The sequence below is a fragment of the Rhinolophus hipposideros genome (genome assembly GCF_964194185.1).
Source record: "Rhinolophus hipposideros genome assembly, chromosome: X".
Lineage (NCBI taxonomy): Eukaryota > Metazoa > Chordata > Mammalia > Chiroptera > Rhinolophidae > Rhinolophus > Rhinolophus hipposideros.
The window spans coordinates 76,404,360-76,418,472 of NC_138046.1; the positions used below are offsets into that span (position 1 = coordinate 76,404,360).

A 14,113-nucleotide genomic window follows, 5' to 3' on the forward strand; every position below is an offset into this window, starting at 1 on the left:
GTTTTAAGGAAGAATCCTAATTTTAATAAATATTTATACTTAAGTGCGTTGTCTAAACTGGAAATTGTGTACACAAGGGTTATCTATTCATTCCACTTTTGTATGTTTGAAATTTTACGTAATAAAAATATATTAATTTTCTATGGAGAGTAATTATATGAACTTGGTGAAGGTATATATTCTTTTTAAAAATTGTTTTAACATATAAGAGAGTTATATTTGGAAGTCTTTAAGGAGTCCTCATTTTTTCAAATAATGAAAGCTGTCTCATGTCAATAAGATAAATACAAAAATATTAATAACCATATATCTCAATTGCTGGCTCTGTGTTTCAGGAAGATGAAACAGTTGGCACAAGTGATGCTTCTGTAGAGGACCCTGTTGTTGAATGGCAAAGTGAAAGCTCCTCCAGGTAGTTAATAGTTTTGATTTGGTCAAAATTATTTGACAGTTTGAATATGTAATTATGTTCTTGTAGGAATTTGGTAAGGCCAAAGTTAAAATAGTATTTTATAGCGGAAAGAGAACTGGATTGGAAGCCTAGAGACCTGCTGTTTTATCTTGGCTGTGCCAGTGTCTTTTAGGGCATGTCAGTGTGGGTTTTAGTTCCCTCAGCTATAAAATAAGATCTTTGGAAATCCAAGATTCTGCATCTTGTCAGGCTATATGTATTTATTTCAGTTTTACAACTACGTTTAACCTTCTCCAGTGAAAAGGAGCATTTTTATTTAAAGAAGCTTTTGTGATTTGTACAGGAATTTTGAATTGTAAATTCTGTTATGGGAAACTAAGATTTATACTTTAGAAGCATTTCACTAAAATCACTTAGATGATGATCAAAATTCTATATTGATATTTTTTTCTCTTCAGTTAGGACATAATCAATCCATGTCGTTTATAATGCTATTTGATTATAAAAATGATCATCCAATTCTGAGGCAAAACTTTTTTTCTAAATGTTCTTATTCATAATTTTGATTTATTTACAGTGATTCATCAAGTGAATATTCTGATTGGACAGCAGATGCTGGAATAAATTTGCAACCTCCAAAAAGACAAACCAGACAGGCAACACGGAAAATATGCAGCAGCTCTGAGGAGGAGAATTTGAAATCACTAGAAGAAAGGCAAAAGAAACCTAAACAGACTAGAAAGAAGGTTTGTAAGTTTAGAGGGTGTTTCTGTTGTATTTTTTTGTTTTTGCCTTTGATACTTGAGTATTAAATAATAACAGTTGACTTTTCTCTGAAAATAACATTCCATCTGAAAAACTAAGTAAGTAAAATTGTTTAAAATGTAAAGAAACTTTGAAATTTCTCTTCTCGAAAGTAGAGTCTAGACCGTCTTATTATTTTAATTGTTATTAAATTAAAACGTGTTCACAATTGTTTGTTAAAATGTAGTAAAGTTTTAAATAACAAGCCACTATAGTATAAAAGTATTGTCATGTCACCAGTCATAATTTTCTATACATTTTTGACTTGTAAAATGGAAGGGTATGATAAATGGTGTAGGGCTCTTCTTCCATTTTTTTTATATAGTTTTATTTGACTCCAATGATGGTTTCTTTTTCCCACTATAATTTCATTTAGATGAAGTAAAGACTTAATCCGTGTAGTTCTTTGAATATTAATTTAAAAAATTATTATGTATGCATTCTGTAGCCTGTTGCTTTGGTAGACAGAATTAGCTTTCTGATTGTCACCATTTTATTGGCAAAAAGTTACTGTGTTACTTGTATTTGAATTCATGTGGTATTCTAGGGACATAAAGAGTAAAATATGTAATTTTAGGTAGTATATAGTGTCTTGTTTTCTGTCAGCCAAAATTGAGCAACATGTTAAGAACTCACTTGATTATTTCACTAATGCAAGTTGTACATAATTAATTGATTAAGATAAATGTTTAAAATTTGTATATTTTAGGTTTTATTATAATCTAATGTTATTAACATTCTCTAGTACCTGTTATTTTGATACTACTGTTCATATATTTATTGTTTATATATTTTTGAACTATATTTTAGAAAGGAGGACTGGTTTCTATGGCAGGTGAGCCCAATGAAGAATGGTTTGCCCCTCAGTGGATCTTGGATACTATTCCACGACGTTCCCCATTTGTCCCACAAATGGGAGATGAGGTAATTGTTACATGTTATAACCCCTTTCTCTTAGAACCTCAAGAGCACTCACTTTATTAGCTTTAGGGCATTTAGATTCTCAATTCTATTATAGTTTTATGTACACATTATTATAGCTGCTCTGCTCAATTATGTAGTTCTTGTAGACAGTGACTGAATCTTATTAATCTTTGCATCCTTTGTTGGGCCTGGCACAGAGTATTCAGTATGGTAGATGCTCTGTGAACATTGAGATAAACTGATTGAAGAAGCCCGTGCTCAACCCAATAGAAACTATGCTAGCGGTTAATTACCCCTTTCAGTAATTAGGGGAATGTCATTTCATAAACAAGTCCTTCTTACCGAGCCTATGCTTGAATAACATAGCCATATTTATGATTGGTCAGTCAAAAATTGGTTTAAATTCTATCTGGTGAAAAAATTTTGTTTTTCGTTTTCTTATGAAAATTACGGTAATATAATATTTGAGCTCCAGTTGGCTTGTATAATTTCTGATATATTGACTAATCTTTTTTGAGTGATTGAATGCTTACACACAGTTTTCAATTTAAGCCTAACAGTGGGAATGTAATGTTGTCCTCGTAATATAAAAAGGAACAAAGCCTTGCATATGGTTCTAAAAGTCTTGGGACCAATACAAATTTCCCCAAACCTTTCTATAGTTGCTTGTTATAGATAATCTTGTACCAGAGATAGCTATCAAGTTGCTTTATGAATAAGCTATTACTTGCTGATTATCTTTTGATATTATTAAAATGTTTTTTTTCCGTAAGTTTGTCTTATAAATATTAGGATTTTGAGCAATGCTTTTTTGTGTGGTAATTTTAGTAGAACATGCTCTGATGAATGCTGTATTAAAAAAAAAGTAAAAAGCTTTTTGGGGGGCATATTCAAAATCATGGTTTCTTGTATTTATTGCCCATTTTTATGGAGATTTTTTATGGAGATTTAAGGGATAATTTAAGAGAGATAATTAATCTTAGATAAATTTATAGGGCAAGTTAAGGACCTGTATACACTAAGATCTAATAAGATTGCTCTCTGTTGGGTACAGGGATAAATACATAATCAAGGATATCTGAATAACATGATTGCTATTAACTTTTTTTACCCCTACAATTATGTTTACATACTAATATTTAAATCTTTAGTTGTCTACTTGTATTTTTAGCTGTTAGAACTCCTGACTTAGACATTGTTGATTGGTAGAGTATGTCAGTGTAGTTTTGAAACCTCATAGTATGTTATTTTTCATGTTGCTTTTTTCTATTTATCTCTACCACCTCTTTAGTTATTGTGGGAAATAAACTTATTTTTTCATGAATCAGAATATGGTAGTGAATGCTGTCTTAAGGAGGTGAAGGGTCTTACCACGCACTTGGATTCATTTTCCTTCCATACAATGCCAGTTCTGATGTTAATTCTTATAAAAGAAAATTTTTAATTTGTTTTAAAATTATTTAGTAGTCTCTGATTAGAAGTATATATAATGTATAGGCTGACTGTTGAAATGTTAATTGGGGAAGGGAGGGTTATCATTTTGTGAGGGGTATAAATGTCTAACTATTATCGTTTTTTATACCTGAAACTAAAAAAGTTGATATCAGAATATCACTTACAATTTGAAATATAGAACTTTAAAATATGAAATAAAATATGAACACATATTTAAAATAAATATTTTAAAATAAAATAGGGGTTTTGTGTACATTTGTCATTAGTCTCTGTTTCTCCAGAAATGTATGAAGCTGCTAGGGGGAAAAGGACTGCATGTGCAGTGTTTATATTCTACAGTACTTAGTCCAGGACTACTTAGGCATGAGTACTGAAAGAACGTTATTTGATGTCGACAAGTACCTTATAGTAATTTTTCAAAATTACAATTATGTATGTTTGTTGTAGACGGAAGAGAACATTTGTAGGAATATATATTGGGATGTACAGAGTTGTTAAATAGGACACTGCTATTTAATAGCTCATGTTTTTTGTTTTAGCTTATCTATTTTAGGCAAGGGCATGAAGCTTATGTGCGGGCTGTAAGGAAATCAAAAATATACAGTGTTAATTTACAAAAACAGCCATGGAATAAAATGGATCTCAGGGTAAGTTTGCTAAATTCATAAGCTATGCAGTTGAAGTAGCTAGGGAATTAAGTTACTTGCCCACAGGCTTTTTCTCAGTTTCGTTCATATCTCACTGATGATGATGTGTTGATGTACCGCACATATTCCTGTACAGCTGAGTGTTACGGGTCATGTTTTGTGTTTGCCGAAATTTGTATGCCACCTATTGTCTTGATTATTTAACCAAATTTCTTTCAAGCTTCAGGTTCTGTAGTATATATACACTAAAACAAAGTAGTAGTTCCCTGGTGTGGATAGTCTCCTCAAAAGCTTTGTACATTCTGGAGGCTCTATAAACTGACCACATGTGTTCAAACACCATCATGGTTCTGGTGGCTTTGGGATATAATAAATATCATAAATCCGAAGAAGCTCAGAAATTTGTGGTGCTTTGTGGATAATCTTTTGATACAGTAACCTATGTAGCTACATTGTATTGAGTAAAATAGGTATACACACACACACACACACACACATATATTTAGAGAATGATTTTCTGCCTGTAAATATACATACATTCATTCATACATATACACTTACATAAATACAGACATAGGGATACATACACAATCATTTCTACATACATTTACATGTATTTTTGTTCTTTTGTGTTTTCTGACTAAACGAGACTAAAGGACTAATTTTACAGTGGTTTTCAGGTAAATGAAGGGTTATCGTGTGATGCTTAGCAGGAAAGATACAAGAGACAATGTGTATATTTACTGAAATAAAGATTTAGACACTTGTAAAAAGTTATTTTATATTAAGGTTGTAAGATGCTAAAGTATCTTAACAAGTAAGCTTTACATATTCCTCTCCTGGGAGACAGGGATGCTACCATCTATTCTGAATCACATGAAAGTTGAGTTGTTTTGTTTTGTTTTAGGGTCAGGGGAATGAATAAAACATGATTCCTTATTTTAAATTATAACCACGTGGTTCTAGCAAATTATAGGAGGCATCATATGTGTGGTACAAAACCTGAGCTTCAGAATAAGACTTGAATTTCATTCCCAGCTCTGCTATGTATAAGTGTAGAACTATTAACCAAATCACTGTACCCACCAGACTTAGTTTTGTCACCAGTTAAGAATGACTCATAATCTATAAGGGAGGTATTGTAAAACAATATTTTAGGCATTCAGAAATGTAAGTCATTTCCCCAAACATGCATGTACATGTCTACCTGCATATACTTACATACTATATTTCTGCTAGAGGAGTGCTTCTATCCAGGCAGAGCATCATAGTCCCCTGGGGAGTTAAAAAAAAAAAACCAACATAAAAATATGGCTGAGTTATACCAAGACCTACTGAATTCTATTCTGTAAGAGTAGGTTTTAGGAACATGAAATTTAAAGTTTCCCCAGGAGATTCTGTTGCTTATCCTTGGTTTTGAGCCATTCAATAAATTACGACCTGTTATTAAGGGTCAACAGCCATGCCTTTGTCTTGTTCCTTTGTTGCTTTCAGTTTTATGTCCCACATATGAGTGAAGTCATATGGTTCTTGACTTTTTCTGTCTGACTTGTTTCGCTCCACATAATCTCAAGATCCATCCATTTTGTTGCAAATGGCAGTATTTCATCTTTTCTTATGGCAGAGTAGTATTCCATTGTGTATATATGCCACATCTCCTTTTTTTTTTAAGAGATGGATCTTGAGATTATTAGGCTAAGCGAAATAAGTCAGACAGAAAAAGTCGAGAACCATATGATTTCACTGATATGTGGTATATAAAACTGAAAACAACAAAGCAACAAGACCACATCTTCTTTATGCAATTTTCTGTCGAAAGACTTTGAAACAAAAACTCATAGACACAGACAACAGTTTAGTGTTTACCACACATGCACAGATGGTAGAAAAGGGTAAAGGGGGTAAAGTATGTGGTGATGGAAAGAGAACTGACTCTGGGGGGTGAACACATAATGCAATATATAGATGATGTAATACAGAATTGTACACTTGAAACCTATGTGATTTTACTAACCATTGTCACCCCAATAAACTTTAATAAGAAAAAAAAAACAGCCATGCCTTACTACCTTTAACACTTAGTGGAGTACCTAGTATTTAGTGGGTATTCAGGTAATCTTTAAATTGTTCAAATAATGAAATCTGTAACTATTAGGCAGTTATTTATACTGAAAGTAATAGTTTATTTGTTTTCTCATAGGAACAAGAGTTTGTTAAGATTGTAGGAATCAAATATGAGATTGGACCACCTACTCTCTGCTGCTTGAAGCTTGCATTTTTGGACCCCATTTCAGGCAAAATGACTGGAGAGTCTTTTTCCATTAAGTGAGAAGCTGTGTGTGTGTGTGTGTGTGTGTGTGAGTGTGTGTTTGTGTGTGTGTGTGTGTATTAATCCCTATTGTGTATTTTGCAGAGTACAAGACTTGATGGGAAAGAAAACACTGCAGCCCTATAGGCTTTAGAGTTTTAAAGACCAAGATTTAATGTTTAATTCTTGGTTTGTTTCTTTTAATTATATGTACATACATACATATATAGGTATATCTCTACGAGGAAGTTACTTCTCTCAATTTATGCCTTCATCTGTAAAATGGGAATGTTAATATGTTTCTCAGTATCATTGTGAGGAATAAAAGAAAAACCTGTATAGGTACCTAACAGTATGCTTGAAACATGCTAGTTGCTTTTATTTCTGTCAATATTAATAGTAATAATAGGAATAGTCAATGGCACATTTCTTAAAGTGAGTTTGAAGTCTGGGGAGATGAAATAACATCAGTTCATACTTTTATTAAAAAGTCCTTACTAAAAAATGCCTTATATTAAACTTGAAGAACCTTCATTGATGTCTTTATATCACTGAAGTTGTAGCAGCAGTTAGGCAGGGTGGGTACTCCCAAACAAATCAAAACAATTGGAGTTTAATTTAAAGGCATTTATAGGGACCTTGAGATTTATACCATTTTGCTTAATGTCTCCACATTAAACATATCCCTAGATAGTAAGTAACATATACTTTTATATCTGTATATTGATTCATATGTACTTTGTTTTCTGTACAGGTATCATGACATGCCAGATGTCATTGACTTCCTTGTGCTACATCAGTTTTATAATGAAGCCAAAGAAAGGAACTGGCAGATTGGTAAGTATAGAATTCTCAATAAAAATATATTAAGTTTTTTGTGGAGTAACTTTTTAAAATCTGATTTAACAGAAAGAAACTAGTTTAACATGTAGCTGGATAAAGCTGTTAGTCAAATTAGAAAAATTCAATTAAAATTTTCTTTTCAGTTATCTTGAGGTGATTTTATACACATTGTGTGTGTGTGTGTCATATAACCTCTAAACCTTCTAATAGAGTATGTACTCTATTAGAATACAAATCTATTAGAAGGAAATTTATCAAATGTCAGTTGTCCTAAAATAGAGTACTTAACACTTGGGCTCATAAAACAGACCATTACTGATTGTGGTTTTCTCTCTCTCTCTCTGTCTCTCTCTCTCTCTCTGTCTGTCTCTCTGTCTCTCTCTATCTTTCTCTCTACCTCTATTTCTTTCTATTCCTACCCCTCTTTTCTTGCTCTCTGCCCCTCTCTCCCTTTTCTTCTTTCTCCATTTCCCTCTTTCCCCCTCTTCCCCTCTCTTCATTCCTCCCTTCCCCCTCATTAGCTATTTGATCTTGGGCAAGTTTTTAACCTCTGTACCTCACTTCCATTACCTTTAAAATGGGAATCACATGAGATCACACCTATAAGGATGATGTGAGCTGTAAATGAGTTAATATATAGAAAGCACTTAAAATGATATCTGACACAGAGTAACTATGTAAATGTTTACTATTAATGCTTTTAAATTCTCCTTTCTTATGTGGAAGAAACATTTTGTCCACAATCGTTTGGTTTTGTAATCTTTAGCCATTTAGAAACAGAAAACTAGTATGAAGAGGTTTTTAAAGGCAAAAAGCTGAAAGCAAAAAAGATAAGAAACAACTGTAGTAACATACCTACAGTGTAAGAAGGAGTATGCCTAATGATGATTTGAAGTAATTGATAAAAGTTAAATTATATGTGCTAGCATTTGTTTTAAAAGGCATGGACATATGCAATTTATTTCAGAAAGATTACCAGTACCTGGAAATCAAAATCCTTGAAGAGGGTAAAATGTAAAATTCACTTATCTAGAAAACTCAGATTAAAACCGCTAATAACACTAGTTACTTGCTACTTCTGTGTTCAAGAAAAAGTAGCAATTTAGTGTGGGAACAGAGCTATTATTCTCAAGAGCACCCTTTTAAGAGTTTCTAAAAACATTATAGGTGATAGATTCCGCAGTATAATAGATGACGCCTGGTGGTTTGGGACTGTGGAGAGTCAGCAGCCTTTTCAACCAGAGTATCCTGATAGTTCTTTCCAATGTTACAGTGTTCAGTAAGTACAGTTATGTTTTTTTATGCCTGATATAATACTATAGTACTATGGACTTCTATAAACCCTACCAGGGTTAATACTTTTTTTTTAAATCTGACTTAGTCTAGTCTTACAAGACCTACACCTGTAAGGAAGTAATCATAGTGTACCTATAAGAAAGGACTTTGATGATAAACTTTTTGTTCCAATATGCTAAAATAGGTAAATGTTCCTGCTAAAACAAAGCAGGAACTGAAGACTTAATTTCTACCTCCTTTATGCCTAAGTATTCTCTTAAGTATTCCTATTTTAGACAATAGTTATGACTGATATTTCATGAAGAAGACTGAAATTAAATATGTGTTTAAAGTAATTGTTACAGCTGGAATATAGCAATGAATATTAGTATCTAGTCTTTTATTTAATGGTGTGAATTTTAGGCAGAGGTGACTGCAATATATTTGGATGTGATGTTTGTCTACAACATTTACTTTAGTTTTTCATGAAATCTCAGAGTTATAATATTCCTAATTAATGAATCTTTCTGGTCAAGAATGATAGAAGAAACGTTTACTCTGTGAATACTGACTTATAGTCTCCATATTGCAGTTCAAAAGGGAATAATAAAAATTTGAAGATGTTATAACACTTAAGTTGTTAGGATAAACTATAAATTATCTCACAGAAATAAGTGATCTATTAAATCGACTTTTTTAACCTGAAAGGAATTTCCCAAAGAGATCTTTTTATTCTATACCTTGGCTTAATACTGAATATATTCTTGATTAAAATAAAATTAAAACAAGCCAATTAAAAGTAAGAGTAAACTTACTGCCCCTTAAGGTTCATATTGGTAGATGATGTTTTCTCTATTAGATGTTCATTATTATGTTTATGTAAACAAAGTTGTACTTTAAGGGAAATTGTATTGCCCTTTTCCAAATTTCATCCCCAAGAAGTTATGCAAATTATGCTAGTATATCAAAATAAGTGTCGTGTGAATTTGATTTGTAGCTTGTTATTTTTTAATAGCTGGGACAATAATGAGAGAGAAAAGATGAGCCCCTGGGATATGGAGCCAATTCCAGAAGGAAGTAAGTATGCTTTTAAAAATGAATTATAATTCTTCTAAAAGGAAAAAGACAGTAGCATGATATTGGAAACTAATTATTTCTGGTTTTGCATCTTATACATAGCTGCCTTTCCAGATGAAGTTGGTGCTGGTGTTCCTGTGTCACAGGAGGAACTGACTGCTTTGTTGTACAAACCCCAGGAAGGAGAATGGGGAGCTCATTCCAGAGATGAGGAATGTGAACGGGTTATTCAGGGCATCAACCACCTTCTTTCCCTCGGTATAGTAAATGTGAAAGAATACTAGAAGGATGGACAGGAACAAAGAAAACCAGCAGAATTTTAAGTTCTACAAAAGGAAATATATTTTTTTCACTGTGCACTTTTAACTCAAGAAGCACAGTGATTCTAGATTAAGTATTAATGTTTTTGTATGTGTGGTTAAAGTAATGACTAAAACTTTCTCAGTTCTCTAGTGGTTTATAATACTGAAGGTCCGTAGAAGGTGTCTTTTACTTTCTTGAGTGAGTCATTTTGGCTCCCTAGCTATTCCTTGAGCCTGACTTTGGATGGGTTCTTTGGTAAAGACAATGGGTGAGTAATGTATTTTACTCATGTAATTAGTTGTATTTTCTGAAGTATGTCACTTGAGACGTTTGGCGTTTATCCATAAAAGACATAAATTTGAAGATGAACACAGTTCTTCTTAAATGTCTCGTTTTACCTCATTTGGACCACTGGATCACGCATAATTCATAGATATTATATCCAGTATTGGCTTAATAATTGCATAATTGAATCATCATCATTTAAGAAATGTAGTATATTGCCCTTCCTTCTTGTTTATGTATGAGTTTTGTCTTTTAACATGAAACATTAATGTTCTTTATAATTACTTTTTTTTCTGTAATACTGTAGATTTTGCCAGCCCTTTTGCTGTTCCAGTAGATCTCAGTGCCTATCCCTTGTATTGTACTGTAGTTGCTTATCCAACTGACCTCAACACCATCAGGCAGAGACTTGAAAATCGCTTTTACAGGTCTGTTTAGTTTCCTCATTTACTATAAAGTTTATAATTTTATGTCTTTTGATTTCCTTTTTGCATAGTGATACACTGAGATCTTTCTTTTCATAGTGTAAAATAATCATTCAAAGGACCCACTCCACATTTTCTTCTAAAAATTTGGAACACTAATTTCCCTTTATTCGTTAGATTATCATGTCTTCCAGGGTAAGAAGAGGCATGGAATAAAGTACAGAGAGAAAGTCATGAGTAATACAAATCACATGTGACACAAAAACTAAAATTTAAAATTTTAGTTTATTAAAGGCAGATTAAGTAGTTTGTGGATTTATCGTAATTAAGGTGCTGCAAAGACTTAGAGCATGTTTAAATCTGTAAGGGTGTTAACCGGCAGTTAATTAGATTTAATTACCAGCCCCGAAATGTATATACAAAAAGAGCCAGATTATTATTTTTTTTTTTGCTTTGCTTTTAGTTGGGAGTGAAGTGATTATGCAAAGGCAGTGGAGGGTAGCTTTTGGTACCTCTCTCACCCCAGAGTCCACTGTATCCTAACCACAGTTATTCCATAAACTGGTTATAAATATAACAAATTGGGTGTATTTTATAACATTACGTATAATTTCATTTGATAATACATATCATAAAAGTAACTAGATAAAAATCCGTCCTTTTCTATGACCTGGTTTCTTTTTTCTTGCTCTTCTCATCTCTTCTCCTGAAAAGTAAAGCTTCTTTTGACTTTATCAAAACAGTTTGTTTTTGTTTGTATTTGGTCAAATCACTATTTACTCATAATGTCCTGGATCAGTTCTTTTCCAAATTTTAATACGCAGTATAGTAATTCTAAAGTTCTTGCCTGTGCTTCAGATACTGTAACTATACCTTTATTAGTGCACGTCAGTCACACACATACGAGTCACATATATTGGAACATCTTTGACGTGTCATGATTAACTGCTTAGTTCTATGTTGTATATTCCTAGAATAGACTTTAAATGTATCAACCAAGAGTAATAGAGGGTATTTTTTGTTTCACAGGAGAATATCAGCATTAATGTGGGAGGTACGCTACATTGAACATAATGCCAGGACTTTCAATGAGCCAGACAGTCCTATAGTTAAAGCAGCCAAAATTGTAACTGATGTCTTACTTCGATTTATTGGGTAAGAAGCAGTTTTATCTTCCATAGGGACTGACTTCTGATTTTTTTTTTCAATTCATTGAAATGTATTTTGACTTATCATATTTCTTAGGGACCAGAGCTGTACTGATATACTGGATACTTATAATAAAATTAAAGCAGAAGAACTAAACAGTACTGATACAGAGGAGGTAAGAATTGTAGCATGATTGGTAGGCATGAATTCCTTTTCTGTTATTTGAAGTACAGTATTACATGTAGATGCTATAACAGGCTATGAGCAATGAAGCTGATTTATAAAAGCTGGCTGGACACCTGCATCTTATTAAATTATTTAACCTGTATTTAGATGCATTATACCAAAAATGTAATAGTGCTACAGTATTCAGGCAGAAATGGGTGTCCAGTCATCTTGTTTAACTTAGTGGGTTTCAGTGATAAGAAATTAAGACTTCATTTTACTGCCCTTAAAAATAGGACAAAGTAAATAGGAAATTTAAGTAAGGATTAATTTTTTACACAGTACATGTAAAATAGTAATGATTTGAAAATTTTGTTTTTCAAAATACAGTTTTAGTGATTTCATAGAGTTGCTGTTTGATTTCCTTTATGGAAATTTGCTAACATAAACCAGTTTTTCTTAATGAAATGAAATTAGTATTGTCAGCAAACCCTCACGTATCTGATTTCCCCACCCAGCCATCTGCCTGAGTACATAAAGCGGTTTTTGACTGGAGGCTATGATAGAAGCTAAAACCAAGATAAGAGTCTGAAACAATAATGAAAATGAGAATTCAAAAATCTTTAGTGGAAGACAATTCATCTCAAGGATGAATGACTCAAATATGTTAGATTCTATTGTGGTGTCCAATGTACTGAGATATCTTACATGTTTATATTGTCTCTACTTTTAATCTCCACAATGTTAAATCTCCAGTGTTTTTCACACTTTAATGAAAATGTATCTGACTATAAAATGTTACATTATTGGAGTTAAATGTTATTCACATAATAAGAACTCAAATAGGCCAATTATATATCGTTTTCCTGAAACTAATGAAAAATTTATCATTTTTATGCCTATTATTTTCTCTGAGCTTTCACATGACTGCATTTTGTTTTAGTGTTTGTTTTTTTTTAATTTGAGTTTATTGGGGTAACAATATGAATGCATTTTGACTCAGGATTTCATGTAGTAAGAACTTATCCTCAGAGTAGCTCTACTTGGGTTTAGAATAGAAAACTAAAGTAAAAAGTAATTCAGCAACTTTATGTTTTTGGAGAGAACATTTATTAAGTTCTGCTGTCTTAGTAAATTTTAACTATACAATATAGTGTTATCAACTATAGCCACCATGTTTTATATTAGATTCTTAGATCCTCAGACCTTATTCATCTTATAGCTGAAAATGTGTACACTTTTACCAACCTCTCCTTGTTTTCCTGACAACTCAGCCCCTGACAACCACTTTTCTATTCTCTGTTCCTATGAGTTTGACTTTTTTTTAAAAAAGATTCCACATGTAAGTGATACCATGCAGTATTTGCCTTTCTCTGTCTTTCTGTTTCACTTAGCATAATGTCCACCAGGTTCATCTATGTTGTCTCAAATGGCAGGATTTCCTTCTTTCTTAAGGCTGAATAATATTCCTGTGTGAGTGTGCGTTTGTTTGTGTGTGTGTTGTGTGTACATCACATCTTCTTTATCCATTCATCTGTTGATAGACACTTAGGTTGTTTTCATACCTTTGCTATTGTGAATAATGTTGCAGTGAACATGGGAGTGCAGTTTTATCTCTTTGAGATCCTGTTTTCATTTCCTTTAGATATATAATATACTCAGAAGTGGGATTGGTGGGTCATATGGTAGTTTTATTTTTAAATTTTTGAGGAAACTCCATACCTTTTTCCATAGCGGCTATACCAATGTACATTCACACCAACAATGTATAAGGGTTCCCTATTCTCCACATCCTCTCCAGCACTTGTTATTTCTAGTCTTTTGGATAATAGTCATTCTAACAGGTGTGAGGTGATACCTCATTGTGGTTTTCATTTGCATTTCCCTGATGATTAGTGATGTTGAGCATCTTTCATGAACTTGGTGACCATATGGACGTTGTCTTTGGAAAAATGTCTATTCAGTTCCTCTGCCCATTTTTTAATTGGGTCACTCATTTGTTTGATTTTGTTATTGTTTTTTGTTTTTGCTATTGAGTTGT

The 14,113-nt window shown here is 32.6% G+C and overlaps 1 protein-coding gene across 1 annotated transcript in view; it reads left to right on the forward strand.

Annotated features, from left to right (window-relative positions):
• The window catches only part of BRWD3 (bromodomain and WD repeat domain containing 3), a 105,907-nt gene that overhangs the window by 72,505 nt on the left and 19,289 nt on the right, over positions 1 to 14,113 (forward strand). Inside the window, exons 22-33 of the mRNA XM_081042904.1 lie at positions 336 to 412; positions 990 to 1,158; positions 2,027 to 2,140; positions 4,135 to 4,242; positions 6,443 to 6,567; positions 7,305 to 7,387; positions 8,561 to 8,672; positions 9,684 to 9,745; positions 9,848 to 10,003; positions 10,641 to 10,761; positions 11,788 to 11,913; positions 12,004 to 12,082. Coding sequence (XP_080899030.1) covers positions 336 to 412; positions 990 to 1,158; positions 2,027 to 2,140; positions 4,135 to 4,242; positions 6,443 to 6,567; positions 7,305 to 7,387; positions 8,561 to 8,672; positions 9,684 to 9,745; positions 9,848 to 10,003; positions 10,641 to 10,761; positions 11,788 to 11,913; positions 12,004 to 12,082 — 1,332 coding nt within the window. The remainder of the gene's footprint in view (positions 1 to 335; positions 413 to 989; positions 1,159 to 2,026; positions 2,141 to 4,134; positions 4,243 to 6,442; positions 6,568 to 7,304; positions 7,388 to 8,560; positions 8,673 to 9,683; positions 9,746 to 9,847; positions 10,004 to 10,640; positions 10,762 to 11,787; positions 11,914 to 12,003; positions 12,083 to 14,113) is intronic.